At 57.6% G+C, this 23,349-nt stretch overlaps 1 protein-coding gene across 2 annotated transcripts in view; it reads left to right on the plus strand.

The window, feature by feature from the left end:
* The window catches only part of NCS1 (neuronal calcium sensor 1), a 50,027-nt gene that overhangs the window by 25,484 nt on the left and 1,194 nt on the right, over positions 1 to 23,349 (plus strand). For both annotated transcript variants that reach the window (XM_042964640.1, XM_015536069.2), the window contains 6 exons: positions 835 to 859; positions 12,298 to 12,436; positions 13,795 to 13,873; positions 15,565 to 15,653; positions 15,946 to 16,023; positions 17,835 to 17,952. In XM_042964640.1, the coding sequence (XP_042820574.1) occupies positions 835 to 859; positions 12,298 to 12,436; positions 13,795 to 13,873; positions 15,565 to 15,653; positions 15,946 to 16,023; positions 17,835 to 17,933 (509 nt within the window). In that variant the 3' untranslated portion in view covers positions 17,934 to 17,952. The remainder of the gene's footprint in view (positions 1 to 834; positions 860 to 12,297; positions 12,437 to 13,794; positions 13,874 to 15,564; positions 15,654 to 15,945; positions 16,024 to 17,834; positions 17,953 to 23,349) is intronic.

Raw genomic sequence — 23,349 nt, forward strand, 5'->3', positions numbered from 1 at the left:
CCCTGGCAGCTACCATTACTGTTATTCCCGCTTTACAAATGAGGAAACTGAGGCACAGCTTGCTGGACGCAGTCTCCCGAGGCCACCCCCAGGGAGAGTGAGTGCAGCCTTGGAGGTGGTTCGACGTGCTCATTCAGCGATTGTAGGGAGAGCGCTGGTTTGCCTCCAACCCGAGCCAATGTAGTACTTTTCAGAAAAAAAGAGATTTTTTTTGTTTGTTTCATGGTTCAATAAAGAATGACTCTTTGGGCTTGGCTGGATGTTCGACCACATTATGTGGCTTGTCCCAGGTTTTCGTTCTGGGCGCTGTTCTCGTACTGCCTGTAAAAGAACCTGGGACCGACCGCTGTAAGGAGCTGGAGGGGGCAGGCCGAGGAGGGAGGGCGGGGAGGGGGTGCGCAGCCTTTCGGTCCTGGGATCCCCCCGCCTCCCGTACCCAGACAGGGCAGCCGGGTGCCCTCTCTGACTCCGCTGCGCTGTGCCAGGACTGCGAGGCGGGGAACAGCGTATCTTAAATGTTGGCCTGGGGGTGACGCTCCTTCCTGCACCCCTGCATGGGGGAGGCTGCTCTCGCCGGTCCTCGTGGACGCCCAGTGGGCGTCAGGAGGGATAGGCCAGGGCGGCCCCCGCGGGGGTGGCTGGACACGGAGCTCGTGACTGGGACTGGTCACCCCTGGGGCAAGCTCTTACTCAGAGCCGGCAGGTGCCCCAACATGGGGGGGCAGGGGCGCCGCGGGGCGGGCTGGGGAGGGCGGGAAGGGGGCTCCCCCGGGGCAGCCCGTCCCCCTGAGACACCTCCCAGAGCTAAAAGGCTGCTTCTCTTTTCTCTTGCAGTTACCGAGAAGGAAGTCCAGCAGTGGTGAGTGACTACTTTCCCCCAAACTGTCGGCGGGGAGGCCTGGGGGCGTTGGCGTTGGCCTGCTGGGACGGCAGTCTAGCTGCCCAGGACGGGGGCCCGCGGAGGGGCTTTCTGAGAGTGGCTCAGCCACCATCCAAGGGGTTGGATTCCTCTGTTCCCAAGGGACTGACGGAAAGCCACTGGATCCGGGGCGGGGAGGGGTCGTTGGTGAGTCCTTGCTTTCTGCGGCGTCTCTAAGGACCACGGGGCCCCGCTCACCAGAAACGAGTCAGGAGGCTGGGTCCCAGGCCTGGCTTTGTCACTAAATCGCTGGTGGCCGTGACGAGTCTCTTCCCATTTCCGGGGTTCAGTCACCCCTTCTATTAAGTGATGGGTGAGACTGGACCAGGGATGGCCGATAGGTGTCCTCTGGGATGCCAGCTCTAATCAACCCGTAGCGGCTGCCCAGAGTGCCAGGTTAAGAAGGATTCTGAGGCTGCGTGCAGTGGAGCAAATGGAAAGTATGCCAGTGGGGAATTAATGGGGGGCGGTGCCAGCTTACTGATGCCCGCCTGGGCTGGCGAGAGGGGAGTGGCATGTTGTCTTATCACCTGTGGAACGTGGAGCTGACAGCGGAGGTCACACACTAAGGCAGACCTGAGGTCGGGGCAGGGGGTGGGGGGCGGTGAGGGAGGGGACGAGGCAAGCTTGGACAACTTCCAGAAAAGTCTGGCGGTTTAGAAACGGACTGGAGAATCCTGACTTGGCCTTTCCTATCCGAGTGACCGAGGGTGACTCTCTGAGCCTCAGTTTCCCCATGTGTATGGCGGGAACGATAAAGCACTCGGAAGACATTCCCTGCAAAGGTCGTAGGACGGGGCCCGGGGGACGATGGCCACTGCCAGTGGCCTTCTGTGCACCGTTCAGGGGGAGCCTAGAGATGCGCCCCCCCCACCCCCCATTGACAGCCAGGCCGTGAGGCTCCCGGGCAGCTGTGCGGTGCAGGGCCAGCCTCCCCCAGGGGCCACTCCGTGAGCCCAGGCTGCAGAGGGTGGGAGCTGTGGTTGACCTGCCCAACCCTGCCGGCCCTGCACCTGGACACCCGGCCGGTTGCTCCCACAGGGGGAACGGATGTGGGGGGAACAGCCGCCGCCACCTCCCTCCCCCCCCCCCCATCCGAGGACCAATGCGTGGATCCGATCTGCCTCCGACCTCATTTTCACTTTCCTGCTTCCCCAGGTGAGCGTTCCAGAAAGGATCCTACTTCTCGGTCTTTATCTCCAAGGCTTTCCCTTCCAGAACTCGCCTGCCCTTCTTTCCTGGGCCTTTGTCTACCCCTATCTCCCTTCTAGAACTCCCTGCCCTTCTTGCCTACCTTCCTGGGCCGTCTGAGCTCTCTTCTCCCAAAGCTCACCTAAGTCACCTCCTCCAGGAAGCCTTCTGGGGTCCCCCATCTGTACATAATCCCCTCCTTCCCACCTGGCAGCCAGAGGGGCTTTTGCCTAAACCCTCCCTGGAGCTCAGGTGAAGTCCATGCCTCCGGCATGGCTATGTGGGTATGAGAACTGGTTTGGGCTGGCCCTGTTGACCCCTCCAGTCTCACTGCAAACTCCTTTCGCCCTCTGGCCTGCCTGAATTGCTGTCTGTTCCCGAACCCACCTCGCCCTCTGGGGCTTCCTGACCTTTGCTCGGGTTGTCCCCCCTGTTGGGGACACCCCTCCCCCTCTTTGCTTGGCTCCTATCTCCCCACCCTCAAGGCTTCCTCCCTGAAACCCCTGGGCCCTCCGGTTAGCTTCGGGGCCCCCACCACAGCCGGGGACACAGCAGGTAGCAGTCACTGCCTCTTTTCCTGGCCCTGAAGGCTGGCCCTGCCCTCTTCACGCCTGTGTCCGCAGAGCCTGGCCATAGTGGGTGCTCAGGCCCCAAGAAGCACACCCCATGTGCTTCCCAAACATGGCTCTTGACCCCTGGGAGCTGCCCTGGGGGCCGACACGGTTTATCGTCTTTATGGCAGCTGAGGAAAAGAAACAGAGGTGCAGAGAAGGGCCGGGCAGGGAGGAGGGTGGGGTCTGTCCCCTGGCGCCACCGTGTGCCCTGCAAGCTCTCAGACGCGGCCTCATTTTCCTCCTCACCGTCACCCAGAGGAGTGTGCCATCGTGGCATTTCCTAGACAAGGCCCTGAGCCCCCCGGGTCCTGCCCTGCTCACACCTGTGTTTCCCCCCCGGGAACGCAGGGCCAGGTGGGCTCCAGAACCAGGGCGCTGGGCTTGAGCGCCCGTGCCCCGCATTCTGTTTGAGCAACCTTGAACAACTTCCTGGGCTTCTCGGTGCCTCAGTTTCCCCGCCTGGAAAATGAGGGTAATGATAGTCACGCTTTATAGGAATACCGCAGAGAGGAGGTGATCTGACTCACGTGAGACGTCCGGAACAGAGCCTCGTAACCTCCTCTCCGTTAGCGGTGTTGGTGATAATGCTGACGTCGTCACCAAGTATAACCCACAGAGCAATCCGGAGACTCAAGGCCCCCTGCTCGTTATGAAGACGGGGAAACTGAGGCCCAGGCAGACGGAATGACTTTCGCTCACTCGCCAAGCTGGTGTGTCAGCTGCCCCCTGCACAAGGGCTCGGCCACGGGAGAGAGTTCCAGGCACAGGGCTTAGCAAGCACAGAGGCTCAGGGGGCTTAGGCCCCTGAGGAAGCACAGAGAGCCCTGGAGGCTGGCCCGTGGAGAGCAGTTCTTGGGACTCCCGTGACAGAACTGGGGCCCGAGGCCTGGTGACACCCAGTCCTTGTGAGAAGGGGGTTCTCTCTAAAGAGCTTACAAAGACCGGAACGGATCTTGCTTTGCCGGAAAGTTCTGTGGGCCTCGAACACATGTCCTTTGGTTCATTTTGGTGGCACCTTCGAGGTTAGGAGGTAGGTGAAACGGTGCCTTTCTCTGGCCCTCCTGGGCCAGCCCACTACCCACCCCACTGTTGTGTTCTAGAATGCTCTATCCCTTGGGGCGAAGCTACACCAGGGATGGTTAAACAGGGACACTCCTGTCACCACTCTCTCCACCCGTGCCCACAGCAGACATTGGTAATGGATCACAGATCCCGGCGCTCTGGGTCGTCTCCTGCAGTGCCCAGGGCCATCAGCGTCCTTGTTGCGGGCACACAAAACGAACGCATGTTATTATCCCTCGATTGCCCTGAACGTCACTGGTTCGCTGGGGCCGTGGGTGGCCCACTGTTCCCTCTGTCTTTTGCTCAGGAAACAGGTAGGATCCCAAGCGCCTTGGCCCATCTTCAGAGGACCTTTGTCACCAAGCCCCCAGCCAGCACCTTCCTGTTCCAAACAGCTCTCAGGGCCCCCAACATCTGGGGAATGTGCCGATGCCCTGCCCTCCCTGGGAAAACAGGGGGTTCCCAGGCCTAGTCCACCCGCGGCAGCAAACAGTTTAGGGCTGGACCGTCTGGGTGGGGGTGGGGAAGCAGGGGGAGGGGCATGCAGAGACCCGCAGGGCCACCGCAGACACTTCCTGTCCCACCTGCAAAGTGCCTGCACGGATCCAGCCAGGACAGCGGCTCCGGCTTCCTCCAGTCTGTCTGTCTGTCTCTCTACACCCCACCCTCTCACTTAAAGCCCCTTAGGGCCTCCCACCGCCCTCGAAATAAAGCCCCAGCCCCTTCCCTGGCTCTTGGGGCTCCCCAGGGTCTCTCACCCCACCTTCTCCCACTTCCTGCACTTGCTGTCCGTCAGCCACACCAAACTCATTCCTACCTCAGAGCCGCCGTCCTTGCTGTTCCCTCTGCCCCCAGATCTTGGCGTCTCTTCGGAGAGGCCCGCACTGACCACCGAGTCCCTGTTTCTCCAGCATTGTACATGATCACCTTGTTTTGTGCTGACTTTCAGCAGCCGCTAGGCAGCGAGAGAACCCAGGGCCAGGCTTTTTTTTTTAAGTTTATTTCTTCATTTTCAGAGAGAGAAAGAGAACCTGAGCAGGGGAAGGGCAGAGAGGCTCTGCCCAGCACAGAGCCTGATGTAAGGCTCGATCTCACAACTGTGAGATCACGACCTGAGCCGAAACCAAGAATCAGAGGCTTAACCGACCGAGCCACCCAGGCGCCCCAAGATTTTATTTTTTAAGTAATCTCTACGCCCAGTATGGGACTTGAACTCACAACCCCGAGGTCTAGAATCGCACGCTTCACCCGCGGAGCCGGCCGGGTGCCCCAAGGCCCAGGGCTCGAAAGTGACTGTGTGATGGGCCCTGGGCCGGCCAAGGAGAGGAAACAGAGCCGAGAGTAGCACTCGACCTCGGCGCCGGTCGGGCCCAGGTTGTCAGGAGCGCGGGCCAGGCCACAGCAATGGGTGCCCGGACCAGCGTCCTCTGGGCTCTCAGCCGGCACCAGGCTCCCGCTGCCCTCGGGGTCAACTCTGCACAGCCCTGCGCTGCTGTGCCGCGATCTGTACCTGGAGGGAGGGGGTTGGAGGCTGAGCGGTGAGGCCAGCGTCAGGGTCCACGGCCAGCCTGGGTCCCTGCCCCTTGCTCTTGACCGTCTCCGTTCCCATGCTGAGCATGATTTGTCCCCGTGGACGATCAGGAACCGCACTGGGGGCTAAGAAACCGCAGCGGGTCCCAGGCCCTTCCAGATGATTGTCAAATTGCAGCCCCTCGGAGAGCAGAGAGGCAGCAGGGCACACATCACCCCCCCCTCCCCCCAGCCCGGCCCCAGGCCCTGACCGACAGCACAAGACGGGAGGGAAGCCGGCTGGAAGCTGGCGGTAGGTGCGTGGGTACCTTGGGTGCCAGCATCGTGGGTTGCGGTAGCTTTTTCTCTCGCATTTTCTATTTTCCAAATTTCCCCAAGAAACTAAAGCTCCGAAGGGCAGAGACGCTGGGCCCAGGTGGCCCAGGGCTGGGTGTATGTATGTGGAGTCTGGGTCCAGCCCTTTCCACCTCCGTGGCTCAGGCCGTGGGGGCTCAATCCTGCCGGCTCTTGCCTGGGCAGCCCCCCCAAAGCCGAAGACAGCGGGGGCTGGTGGGGGAGGAGAGCAAGGAGGAGAGACGTCATCCTCAGGGGGCGCTGGGACGGGGGTGCCAACGGGAGGGGTTGTTTGCAAAGATCACGGGCGCCGCGGAGACAGCTGGGGCTCGGGGCTGATTGCCGCTGGGGGTGACGCTTCGTCGTTAACCCACCTGTTCCCTGCCTTTCCCACGACAGCAGGCAGCGCTGTACCCTGGACAGGGAGGGACGGGCATGCAGGGAGTTGCGGCCAGCCTCCCACAGGGCCAAGTTCATGGCAACTGAGAGCAGTGAGTTCGGAAAGTCCCAGCAGCCTGGGGCCTTCGGGTCTCGCTTGGGGGTCTCAGAGAACAAGAAGCTGAATGGGAAAGGGATCCCCGTGTCAGGGCGAGCAGTCATTCATTCATTCATTCCTTCACTCACTCACTCACTCAGTCGTTTGTTTAGCACCTACTAGGTGCCAGGCCAGTGCTGGGGGTGCTGAAGGCAGCTGGGACTGAAGGAGAGTCCCCAAGGGGACACAGGCGTTGGCCCAGGCTGGTGGCGCTGGGGAAGTGTTTTTGTTAAGTGACACGCAGCCTCCCTCGCTCTATGGAATGACACGTTTCTTTTTTTCCCTTTCCCTTTCAAAGAAGCGTAAGAATGCAGTTGTCACATCTGCGACTCTCTCTTTTCGGCCCCGCCCTGTGTCGAAGAGCTGGCCCCCAAACACAGCCAACCCTGTCAGACACCCGTGTGGCCGGAAGCTGCCCGCACGGCGTTCGGGGACGGTGCCTGTCTCCCAGGCTCAGTCCCGTAGCTCTCTGTCTGATTCCCAGAGGGGTCCCTGGCCCCCAGAGAGTTAAGAGCCCTGTTCTCGAACACGATTTCAAGACTAGTGACAGGTACAGAGAGAATTGATTTAATGAAATGTCCTCTTCGTGCGTCAGTAAAAAGAAACAAAATAGCATCCACCAGGTCCTGGTAACTAACGATGGTTTTTAAAAGACAAAGGCAAACCTCGGTGGAGATGTGATGGTAGTTTGGTTCGGTTTTTATTTTTTTTTATTATTTGTTTAACGTTTATTTCCTTTTGAGAGAGAGAGAGAGAGAGGGAGGGGCAGGGAGAGAGGGAGACAGAGAATCCCAAGCAGGCTCCACACTGTCAGCGTGGAGCCCGAACTGGGGCTCGAACCCACGAACTGTGAGATCGTGACCTGAGCCGAAGTCAGATGCTTAACCGTCAGAGCCACCCAGGCGCCCCCTCCGCAATAGCTTGTAAAAAGTCGCTCATTTTTTGGTGGATAACGGCCGATCGATTTCATGCTTCACTGATGTATCTGGATGTAAACAACTCTTAGTATCTCCGATTTGTCGTGTTACAGCCGACACATGTTGCTACAACACATGTGTTTCAGCCAACCGTACCTGTGTTTGATATTTTTATGCCTGATCTAGAACATTCTGTAATGCTTTTAATTACATTTTTTTCACGCGGTGAGATACACACAATGTGAAATTTACTGGCCTAACCGTTAAGGGCCTCCCCGTATGTGCGCCGGGCTAAGTGGCTGGATGCGGCAGGCGCATCAGGGGTCTTTGGTCTGCTGTCAACTCCCCCTTGGGACGGCTGGCCGCTCCGGGCAGCCGGGGCAGCGATGGTGGTGGGATCCAGCCAGGCCCGGTGGGGAAGCCTGAGCCCTACCTTGTGTTGTGTTTATACTCCAACACAAAAATTTAACTTCTTTATATTACAGAATCCCTGCGTGCTCTGTGCGACCGAAGGGAACCATAAGCACAGAGCTTAGTCATGATAAGTACAAGCCAAAGATGCGTCCCCAACTCCTTTCTGCCCCACGCGTGGGGCCCTTGTCTGAGGCGGGTGGCCCGTCACAGTGGGTTTTTGCGCGGTAGGCCCCCAGGGCCGTCCGTCCTCGGTGGTGCCTGGGGATTCTGGGGCTGGGCCCCAAGATCCTGCCCTGAGGTCCAGCCTGGGCTGGGCACCCCCAGTTGCCAGTTGGTGGAGGTAACTGACAGCAGCACAGGTTTTGTGTCTGACGTGTGCCGGCGGCAACACCGGGACCGCTGTGGCTTCCACCCTGGGCCTGGAAGCAAACAGAAGGCACCAAGGAAAGCAGGCCGACTGAGCGCGTTGGGCCTCGAAGGGCAGGATGCCCCATCCCAGCCCCCTCCCCCTATCGGACGCAAGCCCGGACGTGTGGCAGAGGGCTCTAGCGCCGGCTGCCTCATTTGCTGGCTGTGCGACTCCGTGCAGCATTTACTGAGCACCTACTGTGTGCCAGGCACGGGGCTGGGCCCCGCAGACTCAGGGCCGGGTGAGGAGACGTGGTCCCTGTCTCGATGCCCGTGTAACCGCCACATGGGTTACACGAGCCAGTCACCAGGCACAGCTGTACGAGGCGCCACCGAGGCCCGGGCCAGGGGCAGGGGGCTGGGAGTATGGCGCCATCCGCGGTGGCCAGAGAGGGCTTCTCTAAGGCACACACCGAAACCAAGAATGAAAGGGTAAGTGGGAGTCAGCTGGGGAGGGAGGGGAAGAGTGGGCTGAGCAGAAAGTGTCCTGAGTGAAGGCCCTGTGCCTGGGCCAGAGGGAACCTTCCCCAGCCTCCATTTCCCCATCCGTAAAGTGGGCATAATAGTCCTTGCCTCCTGGGCTCAGTGGGACCATTGTGTGAAATTGTGCCTGGAAAGCGCATAGCCGTATGCCTGGCTCTCAGTAGGTCCCCAGTGGTAGTCGTTTTGCAGAATCACAGACACCGGAACGGCAGACGCTTGTGTAGACCCCCTCAAGTTCATGGGCTTCCCACAGGCCATTTAGTTCGGTATTTCTCCACTGGAGTGGTTCTGCTCCCGGGGGGATACGTGGCCTTGTCTGGGGACACTTTTGGTCGTCCTCACTTGGGAGCAGGTGCTACGGACACCTAGCAGACGGAGGCCTACGTCGTACGGTGCGCAGAATCACCCAACCCCCCGCAAGAATCACCCAACCCCAAATGTCGGTGGTGCTGGGGTGGAGAAACCCAGAGCTGGTCTAAGCCGCTTATACCAGCAGGGGACCTGAGGGGCACTGCAGGGGAGGGGTACACGGGACTGGCATACAAGGCCCTGGCTTCCTGGAATGGGTTTTCTGGTGGCAGCATGTCTCAAGGGGAGGCGGGGGGGTGGGGGGCCCGGGCCTGTCGGAACCTGAGGCCGGGGGCCCTGGGTGGGGGCTGGAGTCACGTCTCTCAGTGACCTTGGAGCCGTGACGGCTCACAGGGTGGGGTGACCGGGGTGTCTGGGACAGCAGATCCCCCCATCTCTGCTCTGGCGAGGCAGGGTGCCCCCAACCTTCCCACGATGAACGGCGCTGCGCGGCGTTTGGGGAAGCAGGGCTCCAGCACGCGTTTGCACGGGGCGGTTTCTGCCTGGCCGGAGCTCTGATCCTGCTGCTGTGTGACCCTGAGCCGGTCTGTCTCCCTCTCTGGGCCCCCTGCCAATCCACCGAGGGCTGGGAGTCCATCAGGGGTTCTCTTGCCATCTGCAGGAAGCTCTCAAGTGCTGGCCAGGGTCCTCGGGGCTTAGGAAGAAGGCACTGGATACCTGGGTCTCACTCCGTCCTTGTCTGGCAGTTTGTGTGTTCATGCATTCGTCTGTCCGTCCGTCCGTCCATCCATCCATCCATCCATCCATCTCCTCGGACAAACATTTACTGAGCCCCCATCATACACCAGGGCCCACCCCCCGCAAGGGGCTCTGCAGTGCCAGAGAGGTTACAGTGGGATGTCCCTCCAGGGATACGATCTGGAAGCAAACGGGATATAGCGTGCTGGGGATCTCCCAAGGGGTGAGGGAGCAGAGGAACCTGTCAGGCTCTGGGGCAGGCAGGGGTGGGGGGGCCTGGCCAGCATTCCCGGAAGTGACGTCAGAGCTGGACTAGGTAGGTGAGTGGCTGAGCCCAGTGAAGAGAAAAAAGATGTGTTTTGCGGCCAGAGGGGCCTACGGGTACCAAGGCCTGGAGGCCGGAGATAGTATGGCACGTTCTAGAAAGTGTGGCTGGGTGTGGAATATGGAGGTGGTTGGCAAGAGGAGGCTGGGCCCGGGGTTGCTTCCTGGGGATGGGCTTCCTGGGGCCCTCTGCAGGGGTACCTGGACGGTCCCCCTACCCCAGAAAGGCTCCCCATGGAGGCTGGCCTCCCCGCGTCCCCGCCTACCCCCAGCTCTCACTGCAGGCCCCCCACTGCTGGCTCTCTGCAGCTGCTCTCAGCGCTGGGGGTTCCTGCAGCCAAGCAAACCGCCCCCCCACTCAGGAGCCACCCGCAGGGACCCTCTAGAAGCGGCTTTTGTCTTCTCTCCATTGTTTTTAACAGGCTTTCAGGATCACTTAAATACCACACATCCATCGTGGGGCAGTGAGAAGCCTGCGGGGGGGCCCCCATCCCGCCCCCGAGTGATCTGGTGGCTGGAGCGCGCCCCCGCAAGGCCCCCACACGGGCACCAGGCCCGTCCCCTCCTCCTGCCCAGGGACCTGTCTTGGCCAGGAGGCCTGGAGTCACGGATCAGGTCTTGTCCCTAAAACGCCCCTGCTCCCTGGCCGTGCATCCTGCCCGGGTATGAAGTTGGGGCCCAGAGCACCCAGCTGGGAAGGAGGCTTTAGGGGAGGGTCCTGCGGGAGGCCGGGTCCCTTCCTGGTACCTGCGGTGGGAGGGGCACCCGACCTCTTGCCTCCGCGCCTTCATCTGTGAACCCCGCATCGCTGAGCTCAGCGCCCAGCATGGGGCAGAGGGCGAGATGGGGCAGCCGTCCCGTTCCTGAGCAGGGACCTGGCCTCCCTGGGCCTCTGCTCCCTGCAGGTGTCCGGTGGGAGATGGGGAGGGGCGCGGAGGCCTGGCCTCCTTCACGGCCTCCTGCTGGCTGTGGGCGTCCACCCCGGCCCGACCCCCCCTCCCCCGTTCCATCTTCCCGCCTCCCCCTCACCCAGCAACCCCCATCCTGTTAACATCTGGCGTCCGTCGTGCAGGCTGACGATCCCCGAGTGTCCTGTGGGTCCCTTTAGGTCCTTGTATGTGCAGCACCCGCCCAGGCCCCTCAGATTGTGTCCTGTGGGTGGGAGGGCAGCGGCCTCTCCACGTGCGACCTCTATGAATGGGCCCCCGCCACGGTGCCACTTCCCAGGGCCGGGCACAGGGTGCCCGGAGTCCTCTCCCTAGACGTGAGGGGAGAAGGGAGCCTTCACAAGGTCTCAGGACAAAGCAGTGGGGCAGGTGGTAGTCTCGGCGACCCCGTGGCTCGGAGCAAATGGCCTCAGCCCCGGTCTGGGTTGCGAGGACGTGCAAGTCGGCCCCTCCCGGGCCTCAGCTTCCTCATCCCCCAAATGGGCTTCCTCGCAGGCTCGCTCGCTGGCCGTCGTGGGCGTTCCGGGAGAGTGGGTTTGCAGAGAGTGGCCCAGCGAGGTAAGGGCTGGGAACAGAGAATAGCTGATGCCCTGCTGGCTTCCCTTCGTGCTAGGAATCTTCCTCCAGCTGGGTTGCTAAGCTACGCCCAGGCGCCGACTCGCCAACTGGTTTACGACAGCCCGTCTGAGTTCATAATGCAAAAGATCATGCTACTGATGGCTTTTTTTGTGCCCAGCCCTATGTTAAGGATGCTACATCATCCTCTCATCTGAGGCCAACAAGACAGACGTGGCAGCCGTCCCTTTTTAGGGACGAGGAGACAGGCTCAGGGGGGTAAAGACACTTGGCCAAGGTTGCACAGCCAGCAAATGGCAAAGCCGGGGTTTGGGCTCCAGAGCCGTGCGGCGGTCAGCTGGCTGCTTAGCTGCAGAATCCTGGGCCGGGCGCTGGGAATACAGGGGGGGACAAACCAGGGTGCCCTCTGAGCTTGCTGCCCCGCTCCTGTGTCTCTTAGCACCGATCCCCGCGAACAGACGTGGGGGAGAGGGGGTGTGCGTAGTGGGGGGCGGGGTGCAAGCATGTGAGAGGAGCCGGCTGCTGGCCCCATATGGTGGCTCTGCCCACCACCGGCACCGCCCGCCTGCCCCCGCTCTGTGGTGCCAGCAGGGGCTCAGCGGAGACGGTGGGGGAGGCAGGGGTGCCCCGGTGTAAGAGCGTGACTTTAGGGGAGCTCGTTCGGGTGAGTTTTGTTTCAGCCCCGTTGTGTGGAGTGCAGGGCTGCGGGGGTAGGGGGGTGGCAGGTGCACGGTGTGCAGGTTAATTCTCACGGCGACTCTTATCCCCCTGGTACGGACGAGGCTCAGAGACGTGCCGTCACCCGTCCCAGGTCACACAGCTAACCAGAGGCAGAGGGGGGGATGAGCCGGTGCTGCACAGTGTCCAGGCCTGTGCCCCACCCTCCACGTGGCACTGTCTCCCTGAACAGGATTCACAGCCTTCCGGGGACGCTGGCAGGTGGGTGGGTGATGCTGTCGCCTCTTTGACCCTCTCTCGCCCGGTCTGCCGCCTCCAGGTACAAAGGCTTCATCAAGGACTGCCCCAGCGGGCAGCTGGATGCCGCAGGCTTCCAGAAGATCTACAAGCAATTCTTCCCATTCGGAGATCCCACCAAGTTTGCTACGTTTGTTTTCAACGTCTTTGACGAAAACAAGGTGAGCCGGGGATTGACAGGGCCTGCGCGGGGGGGAAGGGCTCAGCTTCCCCTCCCCCTCTTCCCCCTCCCCCCCCCCCCCCCCCCCCCCCCCCCCCCGGCTCAGCTCCCGCAGGCCCCCCGCAGCGTCTCCACACCCACACTCCGCTGCCGATGTTCCCTTCTGGAGGAGGAACACACATACGTGTGCACACGCGCGCGCACACACACACACAAACGCACTGACGCACGCACATGCACACCAATGCGCGCGCGTGTCCCGGGCGCACGCACTTCCTCCTGCGCCGCGCGGAGACGGGTACGCACGCCCGTACCGCGCACGCGCGCGCGTACACACAGACGCACACGCACACGCACACGCACGCACGCCTTGCCCTTGCTCACGCGAGCACAAAATGCAGATCCCTGCAGGGACCATAGCAGGATTTAGAGCCGCAACTGACACTTACTGAATATTTACCACGGGCTCAGCTTTTCCCGTGGATCGTTTTGAGTGAGGTTTTACAACCAAGCACCTCTGGGGCACGTCCTTTGAATACCCCCCGTTTTGCAGATGGGGAAACTGAGGCTCTGAGCATCATACAGCGTGGGATCTTTTGTGCCTGGCTCCTTTCGCGGAGCGTCATGTTTTCAAGGCTTCTCTGTGTCGGGAGCGTGTGTCCCCTCCCGGCGATGGCCGTGCTGACCTGTGGCGTATCCGCTGTGGGGCGCCCGCCGTCCTCAGCACCCTGGCCCACGCCTGCATTTTTCCAGGCTCCCTCCTGTTCACGGGGCACTTACCGGAGCTCGATTTCACACTCTGGACTTCGGGCCCTCGGATGGTTTCCGTTCTGTCGTGCCCTGGCTTTCTCCTCCAGGTGCCCTCAGGCTGACAGTCACACTGCTTGGCCCCGGGAAGAGCTCTGCCCTCTCCGGGCCTCAGTTTCCCTATTGGCAAAACAAACAGGATTAAACAGTTGAGGGCCCTGCGCTCCTCAGAAGCCTCTGAGCCTGTAGTTTGAAGCGAGGAGAAGGGGTTTCCAGACTCTTGCCCAGAGAGGGTGTGTGTGGTGTGTGTGTGTGTGTGTGTGTGTGTGTATGTGTGTTAGTGATGACTTCTGGCTCTTTCTCCCATCACATGTGGAGCTGGGCTCTGCCTTGAGCCTCAGTCCTTCTTCTGTCCTTCCTACCTGACCTGACCCATCTGTAATCGTCCCCCCCCTCCCCGCATCGCTTGTCCCTTCTCCCCCACCCTCCCCGTTTGGGTGTCCCTTAGTCGTGGGGTATTTGGTACCTGCCACTGCCCATCAGGCGCCCGAGGTCAAGCCTGACGGGTGACCCGGTCCTGACTGCGGCCGCCCCACCCCTCTCTCCTGTCAGGACGGGCGGATTGAATTCTCCGAGTTCATCCAGGCACTGTCGGTGACCTCGAGGGGCACCCTGGACGAGAAGCTGCGGTGTAAGTCCTGTCCCCGGGTTCCGTCAGGCGCACACTGGCTGGTCCCAGGCTGGAGGGAAGCCAAAGAAGCGGGCCAGGCCGTCTGTCCAGGGCTGAGGGAGCGGCACAGATGTCCTGCCTTTCCAGGTCAAAGGAACTTTCCTGGAGGTGGCCGTGTAGGAGGAACGTTGGCTTAGCGAGGCGCGGTGGACAGACGGGGCAGGCAACAGGTGCAGACACGGGCCACGGGCAGCTTAGCGTCGAGTTAAAAGGCCCGATTCCAGCGCTGGCCGCACCACTTGGGAATTCACTGTTTTGACGACTGGTCTCACTCATTCACTTCATTCATTCATTCACCCAAGAGATACACAGCAACGTGTGCTGGCCAGGAGGCGGGGACTCCACGGGGGAATCTGATAGGCAGGCACCTGCTCTCACGAGTGTCAGTCTGGCATGGGGACTTTTTTTTTTTAAAAATCCCATAAAACTGCAGCCGAGGCAGGAAGGAGTGGGTGAGCCGACAGGAGAGGAACTGTTAAGAGTCAGGGGCTGAGGGACGCCTGGGTGGCTCAGTCGGTTAAGCATCCGACTTCGGCTCGGGTCACGATCTCGTGGTCTGTGAGTTCGAGCCCCACATGGGGCTCTGTGCTGACAGCTTGGAGCCTGGAGGCCGCTTGGGATTCTGTGTCTCCCTCTCTCTCTGCCCCTCTTCCGCTCATGCTCTGTCTCTCTCTCTCTCTCTCTCAAAAATAAATAAACATTAATTTTTTTTTTTTTAAAAAGATCAGGGGCTGAGCTGGGGCCAGGGGAGAGCTGGCCGGGGTGGGAGGAGGGGAGAGGGTTGCAGGCAGGGGAAGAGCATGTCAGAGGCCCCAGCGGGGAGAGAGTTCCAAGCTGGAACACGGGGTGCAAAAGGGAGTCTGGAGAGAGGATGGGAACAGCTGAGCCAGAACTCCCTGCTCTCCTGGACCTTGACACTGCGTTGCGTTGGTAACAAGAAATGCCTGCAGTTTCTTTCTCTCTCTCTTTTTTTTTTTTTTTTAGGAATAAAGGAGGATTTTATTCATGTAAAAGCTACACCCCGCCCCCATCCTGGGGGTATTCTTTGATTTTCTGAGTCAACCATAGCAGGAAGCTGCATGATCGTGGATGGGCCGTGGGTGGAGAGGAGGGCCGTCATTAGGGGGTCCTCCTGCTCCCTACCCCACTCAGCCCCGGCCTCAGCCTCCACTCTGGCAGACCCAGAGCCCCCTTCCTTTCTACTTTTGGTTTCTTTCTTTCCTTCTTTTTTCTTTTTTTTTTTAGTTTATTTATTTATTTGAGAGAGAAAGATAGAGAACAAGCAGGGGAGGGGCAGAGAACGGGAGACAGAGGAGCCAAAGAGGGCTCAGCGCTGACAGCAGAGAGCCTGATGTGGGGCTCGAACTCACCCACGGAACCATTTGATTGCGGCCTGAGCGGAAGTCAGACGCTCGACCGGCTGAGCCACCCAGGCGCCCCTGGTTTCTTTTTTGGTTTTAAACCCTAGTCGAAATGGTGTGTATGTCAATGCGCGTGTGCCTGTCTGTCCATCCGTTTGTCCTGATGTGAATCCTCGTGGCCGATGAGTGTCGGGGCCCTTGGTCTCCCCTGTGGGCTGAGGGGCGGGAGGAAGGGGCGTGGCCCAGCCTGCCCTGCTCCCGGGTGACCCCGCCCCGGCCGCTTGCTCCCAGGGGCCTTCAAGCTCTATGATCTGGATAACGACGGCTACATCACCAGGAACGAGATGCTAGACATTGTGGACGCCATTTACCAGATGGTGGTGAGGCCTGGGCCCGACGGGGTGGGAGCGGCAGGAGGGGCGTCACATGTAGGGACAGGGCCTGGCCGCACAGCTGCGCTCCTGCCCCGGGTGAGAGTTGGCCGGGGGAGGGGCGGCGGGCAGGGGCCACCGCCGCCGCGGTGGGGCGGGAGGGGGGCGAGTGTTCTAGAGCCAGACTGCAGAGAGGGTGGAGGTGTGGGGAGGGGGAGCAGTCGGCGTCCAGAAGCAGCCCAGACCTGGGAGGCAGATTTCTGGCCCGGAACCCACCGCCCACCTTGTCTCTCCCTGGCAGGGGAACACGGTGGAACTCCCCGAGGAGGAGAACACCCCCGAGAAGAGGGTGGACCGGATCTTCGCCATGATGGACAAGGTGAGCCCGGGGCGGGGGGAGACCGGTCCTCGGCCAGGTAAGGCGTGGGCCGGCAGTGGGGACCCTTATAAATGCACGGATGTTCAGGGCAGTGGCTTGGCCTGCCGAGATATCCACTGGTCGCCTGCTGTCCCCATCAAATGCCCAGAGTGTTAAATAAGTTTGCCTGACACTTTTTCCTCTCTCAATTAAGAGAGGGGCAGCTTTTTTTGTTTGTTTGTTTGTTTTTTTTTTGTTTTTTTTTTTTTTTTTTTTTAAATTTTTTTTTTAACGTTTATTTATTTTTGAGACAGAGAGAGACAGAGCATGAACGGGGGAGGGGCAGAGAGAGAGGGAGACACAGAATCGGAAGCAGGCTCCAGGCTCTGAGCCGTCAGCCCAGAGCCCGACGCGGGGCTCAAACTCGCGGACCGCGAGATCGTGACCTGAGCTGAAGTCGGACGCTTAACCGACTGAGCCACCCAGGCGCCCCTGTTTGTTTGTTTTTTAAGTTTATTTATTTTTGGCAGAGAAAGAAAGAGAGAGAGAGAGCACAAACAGGAGAGGGGCAGAGAGAAAGGGAGACACAGGATCCGAAATGGGCTCTGCTCTGAGTGCGGAGAGCCCAATTCGGGGCTTGAACTCAGACTGTGCGATCGTGGCCTGAGCCAAAGTCGGGCGCTTAACGGACTTGAGTCGCCCAGGCGCCCCAGCCTCAACTAAGATTCTTAACCTTTTTTACTTCTTGCCACGGGCCCCTCTGACATATTGGAGATGTCTGTGGGCGTCTGAGAATAATGATTTTCAGTGTATCCAATCAAATCCATGGGGTTGAAAAGGAAGGGGATGATTTTGGAATATAGCCATCAAAATATTATTTTATTTTATTTTACTTATTATTTTTTTTATTTACCTTGGAGACAGAGAGAGAGTGTGAGTGGGGGAGGGGCAAAGAGAGAGGGAGACCCAGAATCCAAAGCAGCTCCAGGCTCCTAGCTGTCAGCACAGAGCCCGACACAGGGCTTGAACTCATGGGCCGTGAGATCATGACCTGAGCCGAAGTCGGTCGCTCAACCAACTGAGCCACTCAGGTGCCTCTTTATTTTTTTAATGTTTATTTTAGAGAGAGAAAGGGAGAGAGAGAGAGAGAAAGAGAGAGAGAGAGAGAGAGAGAGAGAGAGCGTGAGCGGGGGGAGGGGCAGAGAGAGAGGGAGACAGAGGATCCAAAGCGGGCTCTGCATTGTCAACACAGACCCCCGTGTGGGTCTCAGACTCACAGATCTCCGAGACCGTGACCTGAGCTGAGTTCAGATGCTCAACTGACAGCCGCCCAGGCGCCCCTCTGGGAGTCGTTTAAATGCCCTTCCGAGAGTGACTCCAGAGAAATGCATTCAGCTCTCAGCCCTTTGGAATTAACTGCCATTTATGGGATTTAATGGCCGTGATAGCAGGTATGGAGTTAGGGGCGCTCGCAGGCTGCTGAGCACTTTGCACATCTTAGGCTCCCAGAGCCGTCACCCCGGTGCCCTGAGGAAGCCATGTAGTTATCTCTCGTGCCCAGGTGAGGAAACCGGGGCCCGGGGAGGTGGGACACGTGCCCAAGGTCACCCTGCCGGCAAGCGCCCAGGTCTGTCTGATGCCCGAGCCCTCTTACCTAGTGAGCGACAGACACCGCCTCCCTCCTGACCTGACTTTGTTTCGAAGCTGTCTCTCGGCCAGTCCCGGGCCGGGCTTGGGGAGGGGATGTTCGGGGTCCGGCCCAGAGGCCCCTCTCCTAAGAGGCTGGTCGTCCCTCCACCTTTAGCTGTCTGTCTTTCTCTCTCTGCTTGCAGAACGCCGACGGGAAGCTGACCCTACAGGAGTTCCAGGAGGGATCCAAGGCAGACCCCTCCATTGTGCAGGCGCTGTCCCTCTATGACGGGCTGGTATAGTCCACGGCCCAGAGCCGGGGTGAGTGGAGGGGCACCTGGGGCCTGGGGTGGGGGGTGGGGCAGGACACCTCCATTCTGGAAGAGAACTGTCTCCCTTTTTCTTCCTCATTCTCTCCTTCCTCTTCTCTCTGCCTCTCCTCTGTTATGCGTCGTAGAGAGAATCCCAGGCAGGCTCCATGCTGAGTGCAGAGCCCGACGCGGGGCTCGATCCCATAACCTGAGCCAAAATCAAGAGTCAAACGCTCAACCGACTGAGCCACCCAGGCGCCCTGAAATTCACAGGGGTTTTGTAGATTAACCATATATCTATGATCCTGCTAACGTCATTTATCAAATCTAAGAGTCTGCCTTTGATTCTTTGGGATTTTTCTATGCTTTCTTTCTTTCCCTGCTTTCTTTCCATCATCTGTTTCTTTGCCCTGCTTCCTTGCACTGGCTGGGCCTGCAGCACAGTGCCCCCTAGGAGTAGACAAGATGAGCATTCCTGTCTCACTCTTGGTCTTGGGGGAAAAGTTTCAAGAATTGACTATTAGATTAGTTGATTTAGAATTAATCCGGTAATTATTATTAGGATGTCTGGTATAGGTCTTCTGCTGGAAGGTTTTATCAGATTTAGAAAGTTTCCCTTTCTAGCTCGCCAGGAGTTATGTTTTATTTTATTTTATTATTTTTTACTCTTTTTTTAAACGTTTATTCATTTCTAAGAGACAGAGAGAACAGAGCGTGAGCAGGGGAGGGGTCCATGAGACAGAATCCAAAGCAGGCTCCGGGCTCTGTCTGAGCGGTCAGCACAGAGCTCGACGCGGGGCTCGAACTCACGGACCTCGAGACCATGACCTGAGCCGAAGTCGGCCACTCAACCGACTGAGCCACCCAGGCGCCCCGTGGTTTTTGAATGCTAGGTCACCCTTGCATTCTCAGAATAAAACTCCACTTCTGGAGGTGTGCTAATCCTTTTGATGTATCGTCAGATTTGGTTTGCTGATACTTTCTTCCGGAGGCTTATGCCATTCCGAAGCTTTTCTGATGATGAGGGTGGTGACTGTTTTACACAAGAAATCCTTTTCCACTGAAGAGACGTCACAGAACAGGTTGAGGGGCTCCTGGCTGGCCCAGTCCGGTGGAACACGTGACTCTTGATCTCAGGGTCGTGAGTCTGAGCCTCGAGCTGGGTATACCTAAAAATAAGATCTTAAAAAAAAAAAAAAATGTTGAAGAAGAACGCCTGCCTACAAAAAGTTTATTTTTACAAGCCTTCATGTATTCCCCAGATAGAACCGCTGGGCGCGTTTTTGTGTCCGGGGTGATTCAAAAAGAATTGAACGCTCACAAAAACTGAATCCTCGGTAACTGGGTCAGCATGGGGATAGGTAATCAAACCGGTTTCTAAAGGAATCATCACAGTCCCTTCTCTAATCTCAGAAGAGCCCAGTGTGTGCCTCTGGATCCCACGGTGCTTATGATCCTCTGTCACATCTCCCAGAGGCTCCTTTTTTTTTCTTTTTTAAATTTTTTTTAACGTTTATTTATTTTTGAGACAGGGAGAGACAACGTGAACGGGGGAGGGTCAGAGAGAGAGGGAGACACAGAATCTGAAACAGGCTCCGGGCTCCGAGCGGTCCGCACAGAGCCCGACGCGGGGCTCGAACTCACGGATCGCGAGATCGTGACCTGAGCCGAAGTCGGCCGCTTAACCGACTGAGCCACCCAGGTGCCCCTCCCAGAGGCTCCTTTTGTGTGGTATCTGTCACCAGTGGCCTCCGTGGCAGCTGTCACGTGACAGTGTTGCTTGGTCTCCTGCAGGCCGTGGAAGAAGCAGTATGCACAGAGGTTCTTGATGTTTCTGTCCCCCAGAAAAAGTCACATGGCGTCATTAGTCTCTTTACAGCAGGTGATTATTTTGGAATCACCCTAATTGTTTCCGTCTCACGGTTTTCTGTGAACACATATGGGTTTGTATTTCCCCAGCAGCAATGAGCTCATAACCATATGTTGGCGGTTGGTTTTTTTGTTTTTTGTTTTTAATGAACAACTTATAGGGAATGTTTCTGTTTTCTTTTGGCAACTTAACACAAGGAAAAGAGATTTTTTTAATAGTTTTTTTTTATGTTTATTTTTGAGAGAGAGAGAGAGAGAGAGCAAGGGAGGGGCAGAGAGACAGGGAGAGGGGACCTGAAGTGGGCTCTGTGCTAACAGCAGAGAGCCCGACACGGGACACGAACTCATGAGATCACGACCTGAGCCCGAAGTCAGACGCTTAACCGACTGAGCCACCTAGGTGCCCCAAGAAAAGAAATTAAAAAAAGAATTTTTTTTAATGTTTATTTATTCTTGAGAGTCAGAGAGAGAGAGAGAGAGAGAGAGAGAAACAGAGCATGACTAGGGGAGGGGCAGAGAGAGAGGGAGAGAGGGAGACCCAGAATATGAAGCAGGCTCCAGGCTCTGAGCGGTCAGCACAGAGCCCGACGCGAGGCTTGAAGTCATGAACCGTAAGATCATGACCTGAGCCAAAGTCAGACGCTCAGCCGACTGAGCCACCCAGGCGCCCCCAAAGAAAAGAGATTTTTAACATATTTTACCCAACTTGGCACAAAGTCCACTTCGTGCTGTGTCTACACTGGCTTTCCTTCACACCATTTATGGAGACACCCATCTTACCCTCACCGGCAACATGGCGGCCGAAAACATGCTCCTTTATTTTCATGACAAACTTTTCACACAACCTTCCTATAAGCTCGCCCTGAAAATTGCCTTCCTCCTTTTCTTAGGCTTGTCCTCAAACCTACTGGATGGTAATTATATCCAACTTGTGTTCCATCATTTCATATTTATTCACAGATTCCTGATGTATCATAATTGTTAGATAAGCTCCTGTTACATAATTCACTGAACCACTGAGGAACTGAGATCCTGTATACTTCCTGCATCGGTAAAGATGTTCGAGGCCATCATTTCTAATAGCTGCGTAGTATTCTGTTGTGTGGCTGGGCCATAGTTGACCTAGGCCTGTGCTTGGGACACGTAGGTTGTTGGAAATCTCAAGGTGGATTTTGTTGTTGTTGTTGTTTGTTTATTTATTTTGAGAGAGAGAGAGCGCGCGCTTGTGAGCAGGGGAGGGGTGGAGAGAGAGAATCCCAAGCAGGCTCCGCGTTGTCAGCACAGATCCCAATGCGGGACTCGAACCCGTGAACCTATGAGATCATGAGTAGAGCTGAAATCAAGAGTCAGACACTAACTGACTGAGCCACCCAGGTGTCCCATGAGGTGGATTTTTTAAAAACTTCTGTTGTTTTTTTTTTTTTATTTATGAGAGTGAGAGAGACAGAGTGCAAGCAGAGAAGGGACAGAGAGAGAGGGAGACACAGAATCCGAAGCAGGCTCCAGGCTCCGAGACATCAGCACAGAGCCCGACGCGGGGCTCGAACCCACGAACCGCGAGATCATGACCTGAGCCGAAGCCGGATGCTCAACCGACTGAGCCCCCCAGGCGCCCCAAGATAACATTTCTTTATAGAGAGTCCATAATAGTGAAAAAAAAACCCCAGTACTAATTCCCTGATACCCCCCCAGTCTGCAGCTAAGCTAGTCTTCCCATTTCCTGTGGCCTCGCAATGTTTTGTTTCTTGGAAACAGAATCAGAATGAATTCCACCTATTGTAATTGGCTGGTAGGTCTCTCACGTTCATTTTAATGTCTCCCCCTCCCCTTTCTTTTGCTTTGCTATTTGTCGAGAAATACATTCCGTGGAGTCTCCTACCTCTCGGTTTGCTGATTGTGCCCCCGGGGGTCGTTTTAACACGTTCTTCAGTTTCCTGTTCTTCCTGGAAATGGGCACTTAGATGGGCAGGCTTGCCCGGCACTCACTTTGACCCACTTTTGACGAGAGCACCTCCCGAGGGGGGCTTTGTGTGTCCGCCAGGCATCACGTGAGGTCTGGTGACGTCAGCAGCCACTGGTGACAAGCCCTTCATTCGTTCGTTCATTCACGCATGCATGCATGCATTCATTCATTCAGTAGGTGGTGTCCCAGAGCTGTCCGTCCTTCTTTGTGGTTAGCTCGGTTGTTTACTGGGAAACTTCCCCCTCATCGACCGTGTGGTTACTGCAGCCTCATTTCTAAAGGAAAGGCCGGATAGAGACTCGATGCTTCCTGGCTTCCAGCTTTTCAAAAAGAGGTGGGTTTCTAACATCGTTCAGAGGGGACCAATCACGGATTTACGGATTTAAACGCATTTGATGGGTTCCATCGTGTTTGCGGTTTGAAGCAGCAGGTCCAGTGCTGGGGATCACAGGGGGTCACAGATTTGCCACAGAAGGCAGGGCACGGGATTGGAAACTCAGCCAAGCGCCCCGGGGTCGGCACAGGGAGGACCCTTCCCTTCACCTGCACCCCGGCGGCCACCCCAACTCTGCTCCCGTGGGGCCTGCCTGCTCCTTCGGGTCACCACCGCGTAGCTGACTAGCCCAGCCCAGCCGATGCTTTCTGGTCATGTCACACAGATCTGGGAAATGACCCCTTTTGGATCAGACGCCTACCCCGTGCGTTCGGGGCAGCAGGGACTTGGGATTTAAGTGGAGCAGGGTTACGGGAAGGATCTGTGGATCGTGCAGACGGTAGCAGGCAGCCCGGTCCTCCGTGCTGCTTTTTTCAAAAACATACTGAGGCGCAAGTCGCATGACATAAGATTAACCATTGCATTAAAAAAATGTTTTTTAAGATTTTTTTTTTTTTTTTTTAAGTAACCTGGGGCTTGAACTTACAACCCTGAGATCAGGAGTCACACGTTCTACTGACTGAGCCAGCCAGGCACCCCCAAATTAACCATTTGATTTTATTTATTTAAAGGAGGCTCCATACCCTCGCGGGGCTTCAGACTTGACCCTGAGATCAAGACCTGAGCTGAGATCGAGAGTCAGACGCTGGGCGCGCCTGGACGGCTCAGTCAGTTAAGGCATCCGACTTCGGCTCGGGTCGTGATCTCACAGTCCGCGAGTTCGAGCCCCGCGTCGGGCTCTGTGCTGACAGTGTGGAGCCTGCTTGGGATCCTCTTTTTCTCCCTCTCTCTGTTCCATCCCCGCTTGTGCTCTCTCTCTCTCTCTCAAAAGAAAGAAAGGAAGCAAAAACCCACCTTCATATCCATTAAGCACTTTCGCCCCATCCCGCCTCCAACCCAGCCCCCGGCAGGCAGCCTCAGCCTGCCTTCTGTCTCTATGGATTTGCCTACTTGGGACGCGTCATCGGAACGCAGTCTGTCACATAAAAGCAATACGCGGCTTTTGGCGTGCGGTACCCTTCACTTAGCGTAACGTCTTCGAGGCTCCTTGTCGGAGTGGGTATCAGGACCTCGTTCCTTTTTTACCTGGGAGTGAAATTGCTGGGTCCCACGGTAACTGTGTTGAGCCTTTTGGGTGACAT

The sequence above is a fragment of the Panthera tigris genome, chromosome D4 (assembly GCF_018350195.1).
Source record: "Panthera tigris isolate Pti1 chromosome D4, P.tigris_Pti1_mat1.1, whole genome shotgun sequence".
NCBI classification, from domain to species: Eukaryota; Metazoa; Chordata; class Mammalia; order Carnivora; family Felidae; genus Panthera; species Panthera tigris.